At 45.7% G+C, this 18,847-nt stretch overlaps 1 protein-coding gene across 2 annotated transcripts; it reads left to right on the top strand.

The window, feature by feature from the left end:
- The first annotated feature begins 11,412 nt into the window (after window positions 1-11,412).
- On the top strand, window positions 11,413-18,673 carry LOC131558449 (L-lactate dehydrogenase A chain). Of its 2 annotated transcripts, none has more exons than XM_058806175.1 (8): window positions 11,413-11,511; window positions 13,065-13,196; window positions 14,278-14,395; window positions 15,090-15,263; window positions 16,059-16,232; window positions 17,022-17,139; window positions 17,558-17,681; window positions 17,856-18,673. In XM_058806175.1, the coding sequence occupies exons 2-8, from the start codon at window positions 13,074-13,076 to the stop codon at window positions 18,018-18,020; spliced, it is 996 nt and encodes a 331-aa protein (XP_058662158.1). In that variant the 5' UTR covers window positions 11,413-11,511; window positions 13,065-13,073; the 3' UTR covers window positions 18,021-18,673. The 2 variants fall into 2 exon arrangements, with proteins under 2 accessions (XP_058662158.1, XP_058662159.1); XM_058806176.1 differs by having other exon boundaries at window positions 11,463-11,511; window positions 13,068-13,196.
- Window positions 18,674-18,847: the final 174 nt, after the last annotated feature.

Here is an 18,847-nt window from a genome sequence, read left to right on the forward strand (position 1 = left end):
CTTGCACAGCTCTATTAAGCAATTACCTTGTGATGTGATTGGTGTGCACACCACAAACTATGTATTTGTAACACACTGCTCCCTGGGACATGCAGCCACATCCATGGGCTCCAGCAGAAGTCAAACAATGGGGCCACTGTTCCAGCCCTGCCTCCTGGCTCACCCTCTCAGGGCAGGTTTTTTCCTCTCAGTGCTACCAGGGCTGAGCCATTGCTGAAGCTTTCCTTACAGCTCCGCTTTCTGGAGTCCTGGGACTTGGTGAACAAACAGTTCCTCACTTATAAAAAAGATTATTGGAAACAGAAATTCGGGTTTTAGCAGCCAGAAAGGCAATTAGAAGCACACCAGATGGTAAATTCTGATTTTTTAAGGAAGTCATGTAATTCTGGGAGCCTAGTGGGGGAGGTAGGGGAGAAAAGGAGATTTAGGTATATATTTGTCCAACTGACAGCCTTTTACCTATCAGTATCAAAGAGGAGTAGACAAAGCCTAGAAAATTGATGAGATGTGCTCTTTGGATCATGCTGTAATTCAGCCAGTTGCAGCACAGCCTCCTGTGAGTTTGGGCGAGCCTGCAGGCTGCCACGCTGTGCCCATCCTCCTCCCGCCTGCACACAGCCAGCATCTCCCCGGAGCCGGCAGCCCCGCACTCCGGGAATGCCAGCCATCTGCTCCAGCAGCCCTCCCACGCCCAGCCTGCCGGGGCAGGCTGCTGCCCAATCCCATCCATCCAAAGCCGCTCAGGGTGGATCAGCACTTTCCCCTCGCTCCGTGCGGCTCCGCGGGCGGGGATGCTCGCTGTGCTGAAACCAGCCTGCAGCACCGCGCCCCAGCTTCTCCACAGAGCTGGAAAAGGGATGCACAGAAGATGCCCGAGCACAGCAATGCCACCACAGCCGGTGGCTGGCCCTGCAGCAGTGTGCAAGCAGCCCATGGCCATTGAGGCATCAACGAGAGCCCAGCACACGCTTCCAGCGGCACTGCGCCACGGCTGCGGTGATCCCTGCACGGCTTGGAGGCTCCTGTGTCCCTGCCACAGCCCAGGGCTGCTGTGCCTTCCTTTCAGCACAGCCCTCTGCTGCCAAGGAATGGTGTCTGGAGGTTCATTTCCTGCCTGCCTTCATTCTTGCAGGGTCTATGGCCACCCACTTGGTGCTGCTCTGTGCTGGGGAGCATGTGGAATCATGAGAACGTGGTACAGCTCCAGCATTTACTGGCTCAGGTTTGCATCTGCCAATGTTTGTGCTTTGGGCTGAACGCCTTAGAGCACTCACCTGGTTTAGAGCTACAGAAATGTTACATTATACATGCTGTGAACAAGGAGAGGTGCTAAAAACCTCCTGTAATAGTCCATGTCTCTCAAAGAAACAGTGCACCATAATCTGAGCAAAGAAGCCAGCACACAAAACTGCAGAAACATCACACTATAAAAAGTCAGTGTCCATAAAGGAGACAGAGGAGTTCTGTGACTTCATCCCAATGAAGGCATAGAGTGTCCACTGGGGCATATTCCCATGGGGTTTCCCCTCACATGTTTTGGAGGACACAGCCTCCTTTCACCCTAAACTCCTGGCTGCATGTTGCCCTCTTCCTTTCCCCACTGGCTGAGGCACTAGGGAGGGCTGGCCTTCCTGAGCTGCCTATCACATACTCCCTCTTGAACCTGTCATTTTCCCTCAAAAATCAGAAACTCAGGCTTGTACAAACCCATTTGTCTATTTCAGGAGTCTGTCTGTAACAAAGGCTTCAGGTTGTTAGAGACATTAAAACTCATTTCAAAGACATAACACCCATACCCTCACCCATCAAACTGTTTGTAAAGACATTAGTACACATGTTTTCTAATCAAAATTGAATTAGGCAATGTTTGTGTGGCTTGGCACTTCCTGGCACAAGTGGTCTGCAAGTGGTGGCAAGCATGTTCTGACATTCAGTTGATCCTGAGCAGGACCAGAGGATTACATACAAACTCCCTAAAGCTTTGTCATTTGAGACTTGGCTTTGAGCTTTTAGATAAGTTCACCTCAAGACACAGAAGGCACATACAGACCGGCAGCTCTACATCCTTCTGAATTGTCTGCCACAGTCCCAAAACCACTCAAGTCACTGAATGTAATTCTTCCATCACAATTTACCTGGTTCCCTTAAGACTAATCAGACCCAGGCTTCAGAATAAGCAATTTTGCACATTGGAACAGTTTCAGCTCTAAGCTTTGGGTTTTGACACTGGGCACAGAAGAGCTTTGGACCAGTGTCTCCCAGTCAGGAGAGCAGATGAGAGGATTTCTGAGGCACAGACCCATATAAAGAATGACCCCCATCAAAGCACACTCACAGCTAAACTCCAGGACTTCCAGACTAAGGGGAAACTTATATTCACTGGGAGAGGGGTCAGCAGTGCCCTCTGTGTCTGTGCTGGCTCCCTGCTTATCCCAGCTGCATTTTACTTTGGTGGGTCCATCTGTGCTATTTTCTTGTGGCCTGCAGCCACATGCCCGAGGGGATGAGTGCAGCCATAATGAAAGGCCGTGTGACAGCCCAGAAGCATGCAGCACACTCTGCCTCCCCAGGATTAACCACCTGCACTTCAGGCTAATGGCAGGCAGCCTGAGCTCTGCAGGAACATCACCTACTCCCCCTCAGGGACATCAGCTTCCCCCTCCCAGGGCTCTCAGCTGAAACGGGCTGTGGGTGGGTGCTGGGGGAGGGAGCTGCTGGCCAGAGACCACCAGGGCCTCCAGGACGAGCACAGGCAGACAGGTTCTCCTTCATTGTCCTTTGGCACATGGCCTGAGATGTGAGACCATGCATGTCAGCAAGCGTGACAGGGCACAGAGACGTGCCACACCTGAGGGCATCCTGCTGAGAGCCTGGGACCCCTGTCAGAGTGAGGCTTCCATTTCTGAAGCGTTCTCTACCCCCGCTTGCTTCCTGCATGCCCTTCTCCTCTTTCCCTTCCTCCATTTGTAGCAACACTGCATTCTGCATGCTCCCCAAGAGAAATAGGGCAAACATAACCTGATTAACAGGAGGATTTGGGCAGGAAGGGGCGGGGGAGGAGATTAATACCAGAGCACGACAGAGCCTTTCCCTCTCCTATTAGCCCTGCCTATTCAATAATTAACGTGCTCTGCGGTGACTCCGACTTTGGGATTTGCTATAAAAGCTTCTCGTAAACTCTGTCTCAGCATGCAGACATCACACCAAAGAGAACACTCAGTCTGACAAGCTGAAATTTCTTCCAGGCTCCAGGGTCAGTCAGAAGCTTAAAACCACATGGATGTGAGCCTATGGTTCCATTTTAAAACGCAAGGATCCCTCTTGCTGCTGTTCACCCATGGAAGAGACTGAATTCAGCCTTTATTTGGCCACTCTGCCTCTGAAACATGGTTTAGAACTTAATGCAGGCTTTCTCCAATTCATGTCCAAGGCTGGCAGTACCCCATGAACATAGGAACATATTACACAGGCTCTGGCTGCCCTCCAAGCCTATTCTGATGTTCTACTTTCTTTCCATCCCTTCTTTCTTGCTCTCCTTAAGGCATATAGATGCTCAGGATGGAAAAGTAAAGCTACCCACACGCAGGAAAGATGCCTTCCCTGACCTTCCAAGGAGCTACTTTTGGCTGCTCTTATATGCCTAAGAACTCTTAGAGGCTTCATGTACCGAACTAACTGCCCCTCAGAAACTTCTGCCTAGGAGAGATGAAACATTGCAGAGATTATTTTTTAAAACATTTTAATTCTCTCCATAACCTAACACACTACTGACTCCATATCTCCAGATGTTGTTTACAAAGGAGCACATTTTAAAAGGAGCTGCAAGCCTAAGGTTATTACCCAAAGAATGCATGCTCAACACCTAAACATACAAACAGAGCACTAAAGACATATCCTTAATCCAGAATTTTCCAAAAGTTATTGAGTACCAGAGCCTTTAAATGACTTCACTTGTCAAGTCCAAACCTGGAGAAGAAGAAGCTCCAAAAGCTTCTTGAAGCTTTCAGATTGAAACAGATTTCTTTTCAAAATATGCACCCCCAAAGAGCTTATGAGATTCAAAAATGAGGAACGCTGGGTTAGCAGCCAAACACATGCACAGAATAAAGAAAGCACCAGTCCTAGCTCCATCTGTCAGAGCACATGAATACACCACACCACATCCCAGCAGCCAGAAACCTGGCCTCTGCTCTGTCCTGTGTCTCTCAAACTCTAATGCTGACATTTTTGCAAACTGGCACTGCCCAGACTGCAAACATTCAGTCCAGAGGCCGAGAGGGAAGGCTGGGCGAGCCCCACTGCCCAGCAGCTCCCAAAGGCTCCTCATGAGGCAGGGAATGAATGCTGACCCAGGGGACTGCACAGCCCTGTTGCCACTCCAGACACTGTTTGCCCTCACACAGTGAGCAAAAGACAAAGCATGCAGCTATCTTTTCCCTTCTGACACCACAGCATTAAATGTCACACAAACACACAGCCTACAGGACGCATAAAGCAGAAATGCTGTACAACTAGCAGAAAAGATGTGGACAATATATGAGGAGTGAACTGTTCAGAAGGCCCAGCCTCCAGAAATCCAGCTCTGTGCACACACACACACACACACACGAGAACGTGTGATACTGTCGTCCAGCATCTCACATTTTCATCACAGGGCATCTTTTAAAGGGCTCCTGAACTGAGATACTGCCTCTTAAGGCCAGAGCTGCATAAGGTTTAGGGATAAAACTGATTTTGCATAGAGCCATGAGAAAAACAACACAGGATGATAGTCAGTGAGAAATGCTTGTACCTTGCACTTAGGACACAGGAATGCTGCTCCTCTCACTACAGGGCCCAACAGGACCACGAGGCTCTGTAAGCACCAGGATTTCTCCACAGGAGCTAAAAGTCATGCTTCCTCTCTTCCTACCTTGGGTAATATTCTCCCCCTTAAACAAGACTCACCACAGTTTGCAAAACAATGAGGTCATGCCCTGCAAATGTTTGCTAAACATTTGTGCAATTTCATCCAAATACAGGCACAGAGGGAACACAACTCAGAAATGCCACAATTAGCACTGTGAAAACGATTCATTGGCAGTCCACAGGCAAGCAGCAACCTTTCATTTTCTATTTAAAACTCGAGTATAAATAAAACCCCTGAATTAATCAATGGAGATAAGGGTTGGTATTTGTGTAATATTCTTGGAAGACACAGCATGCCAAGTCAAGAACCATATTTGGCAATTGTTCTGCTTTACCACTTTCACCCCTCTGGTTCATTCTGCCTCTTTAGCCCTTTCTGCTGTGTGCCTTTATAGCGTCTGTGCTGCAAAGCTGTGCTCCCAACAGAGATGTGCAGCTTGGCGCCTGCCTGAAGCATATTCATGATCTCACTTCAGCTAGATAATAAAGCTGAGTCATAAGACCATTGCCCTGTAGCAATTGAGGCCGCACCTCTCTCTCCCCATCTTAATTTTTCCTTGGAATCACTGCCATAGTTCAGACCTTTGGTACTGAATCACGGTACAACATACCATGCTTCAATTAAGAAACACAGGCACTTAAAATTGAAAGGGTGTGGAAGGAAATGTGGACTAAAAAGCAACTCTTTCCTGCAAAGGAGAAGAAATCACTCTTCCCTTCCTGACAAACCACTCTTTGAACATACATAGGACAACAGGGCTCTGCTGTTAGCACACAGGATATAAATTGCATTTAAAACTCTGCCTGATAACCTCCCAGGACAGTACCTGCATGCCACAGTCACGTCTTCTGCCAAGGGCTCTGAATCCACCTACAGAGCTACCAACAACCACCACCACAAACCCAAATATTTAAAAGAATACCTTGTGCAGAAACAGTGAAGTTATTTTTCCCCCTCTGAGAAGAGCTGAGGTCTGCAATGCAAGCCAACATCACCCCTCAGGACTGCTACCCTTAGGCTCAGCCAGCCCAGCTGCAGCCCTTTAAGGGGTGGCCCAAGTGTGGGAACCAAAATGAAAGCACCTGGTTGCCTGTCTCCATTCCATTGCTGCATCTGTTGAACTGCAACTTAAACTTCATCTTCCTCCTCCAAGGAAGGAATAATTATTTATTACACAGCTTCCTCTACCAAGTCTGTGTGTCTGTAATGCTGAGAAGATGCCTTCCCTGACAGCACGTCTCAGCTTCCTGCAGTGGTTGGTATGGCCTAGCAGTTTCTTCCCCATAGGAGGCTGACTTTCCAGCAATGTAACTTGGAGTTCTGATTCACAGAAAGGAAAGTTTGGACACAAACTTTTTGATTTTTGGTTGGGAGAGAATGCATAATCTGCTGTCACACAGAGCATCAACCAGATATATAAAGTCTGAAATGCTGGAAAAGTGTCTCTGTCCAAAAGGGAGGCAATATTGTGTAGTTAAGTGCATGTCAGTTATCAGGGCATCCCATTTCCTGCAGTTCCTAAGCAAATGAGTAAGATTCCAGAGCTGCATCAAGGGAATGTGTTTGGCTTGGAATCTTACTTAGTGACTCATGCTTTCATGAATAAATTCATTTCCTTAGAGAAACAAGACAAAATCAGGTGTTCTACTCAGTCCAGCTAACATACAGTGTTGATTTAGAAAGCCATTGCAAAAAAATAGTTTGATCTAGCTTTATATTGAATTAACAACCCAGTGCAGCTGTACTTGCAAACACAACCAACCTCTTAAGGGGAAAAGAAAACCTGGTGTAACTGGGAAGTTCTGGGTATTGAAAGATGTCAGCTAGAAAGCAGTTTGCAATCAAACCAGAGAACTGACCAAAAAACCATTGTAGAAGTCTGGGTGTTCCAGAAATTGACTCTTATTTACACAGCTCTCCATATTTATTTCCCTCCTGCACATTTAAAAATAGGTTGCAGAGACACGGAGCGGTAAACATCCGGAAATGAGAGTTGCATCAGCTAGCCCCTCCCCTTCCCCACAATGACAGTGCAGAGAAACCGGGCGTGAAGCAGCAGAAGCCCTGGATGTCTGTAACACCAGCATCCTCACATGTGCATGGGAGCAGCCAAGGAGAGGGACCCAGAGCTGTAGGGATCCTGGCTAATCAGTTCTGTGCAGAGATACTTGTTAGTGCAAGCCAGGATGAAACTCATCTTTCAGCTTTTAGTTTTTCTTAGGAGATCGGTTCAAATGGTTTGATGTGGCTATACTGACCAAACTGGAGCCACACAAAATATGGATTTTTATGGAGTATGAACTAACTCCTGTATCTTACCCTGGTAAATATTTCAAAAGAATAATGCAAGAAATCTGGCTCTATGAACTTTTGGTGTCAAGTTCCACTCTGGAGTCTGGGCCTGTCTAGTTCAGGAAAATGCCATCCATCAATTTCATGCTGCTTTATAAAGCTGAAATGTTTCATAATTAACAAATTTCTGCAGTACCACCATCAAGTTGGTAGGCAAAAACACCTTCACATTTTACAAAGCAGAAATTAAGCCATTAAAGCTGGGGGAAATTGTTCAGGTCTCAGAATAAGTCAAAGGGAAAGACAGGACAGGAACATGATGTAGCTATGTGCAGTGCCAGGTTCCCTCACACACTGACAGCATGTGAAAGCAGAGCCCTTGATGGTGTCAGAGCAAAGGCAGGACTGATCATAAATGGAATAGCCCCTAGGATTTTTAAGGGTAAATTAAAACTCAGGTCTCAGGTAGAAATGCCACTGCCCTTTCCAGGGCTGGTCAGCATCCCCAGTAGCTTTGGGTTACTGATAACCTCCCAGCTGAGCTGTAGGTCACTCAGCAAACCTGCAGGTCCTGGTTTGGTGTCCCTGTTCACCCCTGCACCACCATCAGATTTTACTCAGTCTGTCATGAGCCAGGACCTGAGCAAATGGAGAGAGCAGAAATTAAATGTCACCGTGTAAAACCTCTTGTATACTAGCAAAATGGAGAGAAATTTACTAACATTTCGTGTTTTACTGAAAATAGCACATTGTACACATTGAACTCACCTTGTTTAACTGTCTCTGGTCTTTATTTTTGTGACAATGGTCTAATGGTATCTCATAGTTTGAAGGCAAACACTTTGTTTAATAAGAATGTGGCATTTGTTTCCATCTATTATCACTCAGATCCTGACCAAATGCCACCTGAGGCCAGTGGAAAGGCTCTGTTTCTAACTCCTAGAATAAAAATATAAATGTTTCTACATTCAGCAACTTCTGTTGCTTTATTATTCATGTTTAATCTGTGAAAACTATTATGAAAAGGAGGGCAAGCAGGCTGAGGAAGGGTCAAGCTTCCCTGGAGAGACACTGTCACATTTCTGGCATTCCCATCACTCTATCAACAGCACCTCCTGCCACCACGATAAAAGGCAGCAGTGGAGAAAGAACAGGAAGAATAAAATTTCTTATGTACACATGTGAGATAAGTCAGCCCATCCCTACAATCAGCCCCTTACAGGAAATCAAAACAGACCTGGCCTCCATGTTCCAAGTGCAAGAAAAATGCCTGTAATTTGCTCCTCCGTTCTGTTTGTGCAGTTCTGAGCCTTCTCTCATTGAGGCCCTCTGAGGCAGAAAATCAATGTCAATCATGCCAGATGACTGCTCTCCTCCTGAGCATCTACTGCTGATAATAAGATCACAAAGGCCACATAAAAGGAAAAATGTGGCCATCACAGCTGCCTTCTCAGTTCTGTAACTGAGAGAAGTTAAAAGGTGAATGAGCACTGGCATATTAAAAGCTGACTCTATTTTTTAATTAAAAAAAAGGGTTCTAATCTGCTTATCATCATCACTGAGGACACACTGGGACCAGGACGGTCTCGAAACATCCCAGCTGGTTTTCTGTGGCCTGCTCTACTGAAAGTAGGACCCCTGGCACCTGAATAAGTACCAGAGAGATAAGGACGACCTGATGCCTTATAGATAACAGCAATTCATTCTTGGTTCTGTTCTCAGTAACAAGCAACACCAACACAAGTGAAGGCAAGTGAAGATGTTATTGGAACTTACACCCTGAAAACCATGTCCAAGTTCATTTTGTCTGAGCCACAGCCTAAGATTCTTACAATACCAATAGTGTTCTCTTGGGAGCTTTGGTCTCACTGTGAGTAGTAAAATACCACTTGCTTTACATTAATTACCCATTTAAAAATGCTTATTATTCTATTCAGCCAGTATTGTCACAGAAGCTTCCTATCTTGCATTTAAACTCTTTAGAAGTAAAAGTTTTTACAGGCAAAAATATTTCTTATTGGTCTTAATTCCTGTCAAAAGTTCATTTTCTGTCCTGTCAGAGGTCTGTGACTCCAACCTGGATGAGCTGTTCAGTCCCATTCATATAGAGGCACTGTAAATACAGATTCCTGGGATGCAGAACTAAGCCTCCTAATCCATCCTTGAGGCTTCTGACAGAACAAGATGCTCAGTGAACCCAGAATAATGCAGAATGACAGAACTATGTTTCCTTTTTTCCTTTTCACCCTGCATTCATGTGGCTTTGGGCAAGCTCAGCATCTACCCACACCTCCCTTCCTTAGTGACCAGTCTTCTCTGGCATGGCACATCCCACAGGCATTGCTCCTTCCTCCAGCAGCAGCAAGGAACAGAGCACATCTAGTGCAACCAAAATATATATATTTATGTATAAATATGTATATTTAACAACCAATATGTATATTTAACCTCCCTTGCTGGAAGTGCTGGTCTTTACAATCAGCAGAATTTTGTATTTTTCTGTCTTGTTTCATGCAAATCTACGTAAATTGTATGTTTCAAGATGTCTTCTCCCCAGTAGTTTTTGTTTCTGTTATTTTGCCAATGAGCTCTCAAATAAATGGTGAGGTTTTGGGTTACCATTGCTGTCAGGTCACCTCAGCAGAAGGGAATTGTCACTGGGATGGTGTGTGACAAGGCATGCCACAGCAAGATAAGCACCTCAAAAGGAGCTCAAGCACATCCTAGGAGCTGAGGACAGATATGGCCAAAAATCAGTTAAATCCCAAAAGGAAAATAAAGTCAAAGATTGTAAAGGTACCACAATTACAATAAATGGGGGAAAAAAAAAAGGAAGCAAAAAGATTACTGTAAAAACAAGAATGAGAAAATAAAGGTAACACAGCTACTCACACAAGATTAAATTAATACTTACCTGATTTTCAGTAAGGATGAACATGATAATCCATGGGGTAAGGACAGGATGTCTAAGAGAATAAAAAAAAGGCAGAAGTAGGTAAAAGACAATAAATGAACACAACTCACAGATGGTGAGCAAAACTCAGCCAGTTTGCTGTTTTCCAGCTGGAAGAGCCAGGCATTCTCAATTCCAGAACCATGATGTGCACAAATCCAAAAGATTTTAAGTAAATTTGCCTACCTGAAGGCATTATCACAGGACCAGAAAACAGCAAGTTCTAAGAAGTAAGCCATGGTGGGAGCAGTTTGGGCCTGTGATTTTGATGTCTGTGCAGCTCTTCAAAAAAAATTGCAAAGGGAATCTAACTAAAAACATCTTATTCAACGAATAACAAAGGGATAAAAGGCAGCGTGGATTTACTAAAATCCAGTTTTGTACGATGACCCACAAAATAGTATAGTATAAAATTGAAACTTCAGGCATTCAGGAAATAAACTTTAAAAAATTAGTTTTGCTTTTTGTTGGGAGTCCGAGCAAGAAATAAGTGAATGGGAGAAGGATTTGTCTTTACTAACCAACAGCAGGGTGACAGGAAACTGACAGCATGGTGTGACTGAGCCTGACCAGTGCGAGCCCAGTCATGGAATTTCCACCAGCTTCAGGAAAACATTAGTGTTGGGTTTGAGGCATCGCCGTCGGGCACTCCATGCAGCAGCCCCTCTCAGGAGAAAAAGCATTTAAAAAGCATTTAAATTGAGAAAGTGCCGCAGAACATATATCCCAGTGACCAGGGAACCGCTTGTGTGACCGTGCAGGGCTCAAAAGGTTTGGCTTATATAACCTAACACAACAAATGTGAGGGAATTGGATACGTAACTACAAGGAAAGGGAAAGTGAACAAAAAACCCACAAACATCTATTGATTTAGATGGAAATGAGAAGCTGGTTTTCAGCCACCCGAGAAGAGGCCCCATCCGGAACTATGGCCATAAACCCCTGAGGAGGAGCGCAGGGCTGGGACTGCCCGGGCTGGAAACAAAGGCAGGAATGCCTTGAATTCCCACAAACTCCGCAGAGCCGCAGCGTTTGCTTTCACTTATCCCGACTAACAGCAGAGCGAGCGAAATCTCCCCGGACGACGGCCCTCAGACGAGTCCTGAGGGCACGCATAGCTCAGCGCCTCAGCCCCGCCCCACCCCCTGCGCTCGCCTCCCTCCACCCTCCGCTCCATCTCCTTCCCGCTGCTCCTTCCCCCTCCTCCCTCTCCGTCTCTCCACCCCGACGTGTCGGCGGGCACGTCCCCACCGCCACAGCCCGCCCGCCGCGCGTCAGCCGCCCGGGCCGTATTTAAGGCGGCGGCCGCCACCACCCCCGCCCCGCCGTCACAGCCGCGCTTGGGTGAGGACGCTCGGTAGGTGCCATCGCCGTGGCGGGCGGGGATGGGTGCGGGAGCCGGGGGTGCAGGGCAGGGGGAGAGCGAGAAGGGGTCCCGCAGGCGGTGCTGATCCCACAGGGGATGCTGGTCCCGCAAACCTCCGGGGGACGCGGTGGAGCAGGCGGCGACAAATGGACAGAGTCAGCTCCACGCCGCCGGCTCCGCTGAGACCCCCCGGGCCGGGGTGGAATCTGCACGGGCCTGGGATGGAGATTCCAGCCCTGGGATGGAGTCCAGCCGCCGTGATTTCCTCTCACAGCCCCCCGTCGTCCCTCCCTCCATGCCCTTGAGCCTCCGTGGATTAACTTGCTTCCCGTAATCGGTGCGTGCGGCCCCAGGGAGTGATCCTGCAAAGAGACTTGAGGATGGGCTTAGGGCCGCGTTTCAAATACAGATTAGTGGACCACCTACCATTCTCTTGTTTCTTTGAGGGGTATGGCACTCTTAAAAGGAAAAAAAATAAGTGTAAGAGACGTGCTTGAGTGGGTGGCTCTGATCAGCCTTGAAGTGCTTATAGTGCTTAGGCAGGACTTGGCACATGGGGAGTGCACTGCAGGGCCACGCTTCAGGAGGCTCCTGCACAGGAAGACTGACGTAGCTTGCTTGATTTTTCCTAAATATGGGCCCTGCCGGCTTCCTGGCCCTCCCCTCAGCCCCAAAATTTGCAGTCTTTACCTGCTGCTCGGCTCGGCTTCCCATGCTCTGAACGAGTCGCTGCCTGTTCAGCACAGACAGTCGTGTGGTGTCTGTACTTGCATGCGTCTGTGCAGCTGCCCCTGCCCTGGGCTCCTCAGGCTGCTCCCAGCGCAGCTCCCAGTGCAGAACCGTTTCCTGCGAAAGCGTGGTGGTGGTGGCTTCCACGCAGAGACGGGGATGAATGCACAATCCTTTGTCATCGTTGTGCAATTTCTGCACCCCCTTGGCTCTCAGAACCCAACTAACCAGGATGCTGGGCAGCTGCAGCTAAAATGTGAGGGTGGGAGAGATGGTAACACCAGACTCCAGCCATCTTAATGCAAAACTCTGCAGTTCCACTTCAAAACAAATTAATGAAGTTGATGTGGAGGCTCATGCTGTCCTAAAAAAGGGCTTGCCTAAGTGTTGCACAACTTGAGCTCTGGAAAGGCTTCCGGGCACAGAATACCAGTTTTTCAGGGTGAGAGAGCAGAGAGTGCCAGACTGTGCTATGCTTAGAAGTACTAAAATGGCTTCCTGAACCGAAATGTAATATGGATGGCCATTTAGAACATTCTGCTGCTGCTGGAGTGCCACCAGCCATGTAATATAATCAATGGCTGTCAGGCTCTACTTGAGGCAAAGCTAGGGTGAGCTTGAACAGAGGATTGTCACCAGTAATTCAGTTTTGCAATCATTTTGTGGCATACAGTCAGCATTGCCAGACATTTTGTTCATGTGTTTTGTATCCATTTTCTTATCATCCTGGAATAAAGTCTATCTTGCTGGATATAACTATTTTGGTATCAGTAAAAGCTCCAAAGCTTACAGAAATGATGTTTCTTTCCTTTCAGCAGTGCACCATGTCTCTCAAGGATCAGCTCATCCACACTGTTGCCAAACAGGAGAGCCATGCTGAAAATAAGATCAGCGTGGTTGGCGTGGGTGCAGTGGGAATGGCCTGTGCCATCAGCATCCTCATGAAGGTAAGTGTCAGGCTTGGGAGGAAGCAGCAGAAGAGCCTGAGGCCTAAAAGAGGGGCAAAAAAAGTAGTCACCTGTTGCAGTCAAGGTGGTCACGACATAAAGCAGAGACCACAAGCAGTCTCAGTTGGTAACACTTGGCAACAGTTGATTAATGAAAATGGTTGATCTTTTATAAACAACTTTCCAGTTGTTTACCCTTCTTCTACCTTAGCTATTGGCCACAATAATTCAATACCATGCCATTGGTGAAAAGTTATTCTGACTCCACCTAACTTTCTAAAAATGCTTCATCCAGCTGCAGAATGCTCTTATCTTCCTTCTCTCGATCTCCTTGGTTACGGCCTTGGAGAAAGCTCCTTATCATCTTCTTCTTACTTCTCACTCCTTTAGCTAACAGGCCCGCTGCTAGCCCCTTCCACAGTCACCCTTATTAGATGAACTTCTGGTTATACAATCCTTTTTTAGGCCTGAAATGAAGCAAGTCTTCAAGCTATTGACAGAGAACAAATAGCTGCAGTTCTTGTAGATTAAGTTTGCCTCAGGATCAGGCAGAATGTCCTTTATGTATCATTTTAAGAGTTGCATTTACCTTTGTGGGACTTGAAGACTTCCTTCTAAGTAGGAATTCTCTTAACACTCTAAATATACAAAAAGATTGAGAACTGAGGATTATTTTGTCTTGAGCAGAGCAATGGAATGATTCTTTGCAGTGTAGTGTGGAAAAATTGGTCCTTGACACTCTGAATGACTTGTGTTCTGCCTTCAGTTATCATACTGAAAATGCTGTGGTTAACATCAGGCTTGCTTTTCTTGACAGTCAAATAAGTTGCATATGAGTCACTATTAAATTATTCTTTGTTATTGTCCTGCTTAATTGTACTCCTATTTCATGCAGAATGTGGTTATGAAAAGTATAGTGAACTCAAGGAAGTGGATATCCCAGGGGACTAATTGAAGGACTCTGGGAAGAACTGAAGTGTTAGAGATGACCAAAATTGTTTAAGTAGCTTTTAAAATAATTGTAACTTCATGGTTTGCTGAAAGAGGCAGCAAACTCACCACTGCTCTTGGTCTCTTGTAGGACTTGGCTGATGAGCTTGCCCTTGTTGATGTGGTGGAGGACAAGCTCAGAGGAGAGATGCTAGATCTCCAGCATGGCAGCCTCTTCCTTAAAACTCCAAAGATCGTCTCTGGCAAAGGCAAGTAGTTGGCTCACATGTGCCCATTGTTTCTAAATGGAGGTAGCCACTTCAGGTCTCACAAGGACAGCCTGTCATCCTAATTCTTGGTGGGAAAGCTCATGGATATAGTATTCAGCTGACATTTTAAAATATACCTTCTTATGGCCAGTCCAGCTAAGAATTTTCTTCCAGTGTTCACTACTCAGTACAGAAAGATGGATTTCTTAAGTACTTGTGCACCTTAGAGAACTTTATTTCATGACAAATTAACCCCTGAACTCATTACTGCTTAATTCTGATAACTTTTAGTGGCAGCCTTGAGTAGGGCAAAGGCTTAACCAGCTCATACCTTAATTACATTTCCTACAGGTAGTAGGTTATGAGGGCAGAGCCTTCTTCCTCTTCTACACAGCACTTACCCTGCATGCCATCCCAACAGCCATCCCCAGTCCCGTTTGTGGCTGAGAAGCGAGGAGCAAGGCTGCCTGCAGCTGTGTGTTAAAATAGCAACGTGCCTCAATGTTGTGGCAAGAACCACTGTCTTAAAATTAAATTTCATTTTCTGTAGAGGCAAAGTCTAGGCAAAATTACTAGGCAATTGCTGCACACTCAGACTTGAGAATTTGAGATCCCAGTGCAGAAAGGAAGTGAGAACTCCTGTTCTGAACCATGTGTAGCAGAGGTCATGTTTGACACAGCCTTTTGTCTGCAGATTACAGTGTGACTGCACACTCCAAGCTGGTCATTGTCACTGCTGGTGCCCGGCAGCAAGAAGGAGAGAGCCGCCTTAACCTGGTCCAGCGCAACGTGAATATCTTCAAATTCATCATTCCCAACGTTGTTAAATACAGTCCTGACTGCAAGCTGCTTATTGTCTCAAACCCAGGTTTGTCTTGTGCTGCCATAATAGGATTTGGCTTAGAGAATAGTCTTTCTTCAGTAAGGTGGCATTAGTGCACAGGCTTTTAGAAAATACTTGTGCTGGGGAAGAGAAGGCTCTGGGGTGACCCTGGAGAACCTCCCAGTACCTAAAGGGGCCTAAAAGAGAGGTGGACTTTGCACAAGGGCATGTAGTGATAGGACATGGGGCAACTGCTTTAACTGGAAGAGGTAGCTCTAGGTTAGCTATAAGGAAGAAATTCTTTTATTATGAAGGTGGTGAAACACTGGAGCAGGTGGCCCAGGGAAGTTCTGGATGCCCCATTCCTGGAAATGGTCATGGCCATGTTGGATGGAGCTTTGAGCAACCTGGTCTTGTGGAAGGTGTCCCTGCCCATGGCAGCGGGTTGGAATGAAATGACCTTTAAGGTTCCTTTCAACCAAAGCCTTTCTATGGTATCTGTATAGCAAAAAATGTCATCTTCCCTCTCCAGGCTCAGCAGTTTGGTCTTCTGAGAAATAAACTTGGGTTTTCAGACCAAGTGATCTTGAGCATACTAGGGTCACTGATGATTGCATGCATAGCATAAAGGCAGAGCTGAGAGACTGTTCAAAATAGTCATTATGTGATATTAAACAGTCATTATGTTAGCCCACTGCAGTGCCTGGCCATGGGCATGGCTTTGTGCTCTGTTCCTGAAACTAGCATGCAGGTAAAATGCTTACAGATGAATGCAAGGTACCATCCTCATTATCAGTCTGCTCATGAGTGGTGTTTGTTGTGCCCCTGTTCTGCTCACAGTGGATATTCTGACCTATGTGGCCTGGAAGATCAGTGGCTTCCCCAAAAACCGTGTCATTGGGAGCGGCTGCAATCTGGACTCTGCCCGTTTCCGCCACCTCATGGGAGAAAGGTTGGGCATCCACCCCCTGAGCTGCCACGGATGGATCGTTGGAGAGCACGGAGATTCCAGTGGTAAGGGTGAAATCAGGGTGGCTGTTACACAGAAATCCCTGATGCTGTCTGCCAGGGCCACCTTGAAAGGCTACAGCAAAACATTGCTGCAAAACCTCTGCACTGCAGCACCTTAAAAATGCAAGTTCTGATTTAGGTCATTTGCTGCACAGAGTAACCCTAGATGATCTATATTTGACCTGAATGACTGTGCTTGGAAAAGGTCGTTACTGTAACCTGAGCTGGCTAAACATTTCCAGGCTAGATTGTTCACGTAACTCCCAAAAAAACCCCAACTGAAGCAGCAGGAGGATAAAGTTCTCTGCAAGGGCCTCTCAAAGATCTGCACCAGACTTACTGGCAGTCACTCAGCTGCCATTCCTGGCATCTCTCAATCACTGTATATAGGAATTGCCGAGGCAAGTCTGGAGGACAGGAGAAAGCACTTTTTCCTTATTTAACCTGTACTTTTCCAAGCAGCACCAGAGCTGTGCTGTCTGCTTCCTGACACCCACCAGAATGCACTTGGAATCAATTCTTACTTTGGGATAACTTTGCAAAATGCAGTGACTGTCATTTCAGTTTATACTGCCCAGGTATTTCACATGAACAAACTTTGCGACACTGTGTATAAATGCTGATGTGCTCCTAGGTTCTCAGGCTGCTGTTTAGGCTGTCCTTGTAGGTCATGCTATATTTAAGATTATAGGTAAATCATAATGATGTGTTGCAGATTAATCCAGCTAGATCTCACGTTAGCTGGAAAAGAACTGAGTATTGTGAGGTAATTAATCCATGTCCAACTCTCAGTGCCTGTCTGGAGTGGAGTGAACGTTGCTGGCGTCTCTCTGAAGGCTCTTCATCCAGACTTGGGAACTGATGGAGACAAGGAAAACTGGAAGGACGTCCATAAGCAGGTTGTGGACAGGTAAATACTGGCTTGGCTTTTTTTATAAATTTCAACACAAGAACAAGTAATGAAGGATTGAAAAATCTCTGTTCTGCAGTAACCAGATCTAGAATAGCTCAGTAGCCCCAAATGCCAGGATGCAAACATAATGGAACATGAAATAATATTTTAAGGAGTAATATAGTTAAGTTTTCATTATTAATAAACTTTAAATTAGAGAAGAGCTTAAACTTCGAGGCTTCCAGTGTAATTATGGGGACTAGTGTAAAATGCAAATGGAATTATTCACTGCTGAGTTCATTTTGGTCCTGTCAGAAAATCAGTCAAGCTTCTGATGCTTTCAAATTGATCTGGAGACCTCCAAAAGCCTTTCTGACAAACTCAAAGCAGTGCAGTTGATGGTACTTGTTCTTTAATGAGTGTTGTGTCTCTGCAGTGCCTATGAGGTGATCAAACTGAAGGGGTACACGTCCTGGGCTATTGGCCTTTCTGTGGGAGACCTAGCTGAAAGTATTATGAAGAATTTGAGAAGAGTCCACCCCATCTCTACCATTGTTAAGGTGAGCAGCCCCTTGTTCCTAATTTTTGTCTTACTGAGAATTAAGTATGTTTGGAATTCTGAAAAACAGCAATTGCTTTCTAGTTAAATTTCAATTAAATTTGGTTTCCTGATAAGATATGAAATATACAGAGATACATAAATTCTAGCCTAACAATCCTTATGTACCTTTCAGGGCTTGCATGGAATAAAAGAAGACGTCTTCCTAAGTGTTCCTTGTGTACTGGGCAGTAATGGCATCACTGATGTAGTAAAGATGATCCTAAAACCTGAGGAAGAGGACAAATTAAGGAAGAGTGCAGACACACTGTGGGCAATCCAGAAGGAACTACAGTTTTAAACCTGCCCAAGCAGTTTTTGGGTCTTAGCAGTTTAAGGGGTTTAGTGGTTTGTCTTACGTTGCACTTTCCAAGTAAGTCAAATCTTTCAATGTATTATCTCAACTAGAACACACAAAAAGCTCAAATCTGAACAATGGAGTTTCCTGAAGATAGCATTAGGAAACTAATCTAGGGTTTTCCCTGTTCACAGACACCCATGTTCTTAGCCAGAGCTAGATCACCTAGTCAGTCTTGTTCAGTGAAGTGGTATGACAAATCCAGCATTCAAAGCAGCATTGCCTAAAAAACCCTTTGCCTTTTCCTCTTGTTTCATGTTGGTTCAAAGGAATAAGGATAATTGCTACACAATGTGAAACCAAAGACATTTCTTGAAGTTAAAGGATTGTCAAGCCAATTGACCAACCTTTTCTGCCAGCTGAATTGCTTAAATATTTCACTGTTGATAGGTCCAAGTGTATTTTCCTAATACTGCTTTGGAATTTTTGTGGGTATTTTTTTCTTAGAGAACCTTATTTTTGTGTACTATATCAGTCAAGCTGTAAGTTCTGTCTCCAGAGCATGTTTAAAAAATGTTATGGTTTCTATGTGCAACAAGACAGTGACTGTCCAACTGTAGTACCAACTACAACACCAAATAAACCACAAACTGTTATTTCTGTCTCCTTGTTTTTCTTAATAGGGCTTTGTCTCCACATGCAATTCTACTTCCACCCACCTAAATCAATTCTATTTTTCAAGTCACACTAACTCAAACATCATCTGTGTAATCATGTAATGTGTTCAGCTGTGCTGGAGGCTTCAGGCAGTTATATATTTATGGAAGTCT

Source organism: Ammospiza caudacuta, chromosome 6 (genome assembly GCF_027887145.1).
Source record: "Ammospiza caudacuta isolate bAmmCau1 chromosome 6, bAmmCau1.pri, whole genome shotgun sequence".
Taxonomy (NCBI): Eukaryota; Metazoa; Chordata; class Aves; order Passeriformes; family Passerellidae; genus Ammospiza; species Ammospiza caudacuta.

Bases quoted from the DNA above. Each gene is read 5' to 3' on its own strand.
- LOC131558449 (XM_058806175.1), top strand. From the start codon at position 13,074: ATGTCTCTCAAGGATCAGCTCATCCACACTGTTGCCAAACAGGAGAGC. The intron at 13,197-14,277 runs GTAAGTGTCAGG...GGTCTCTTGTAG, and splicing joins CCATCAGCATCCTCATGAAG to GACTTGGCTGATGAGCTTGC. The intron at 17,682-17,855 runs GTGAGCAGCCCC...TGTACCTTTCAG, and splicing joins CCATCTCTACCATTGTTAAG to GGCTTGCATGGAATAAAAGA.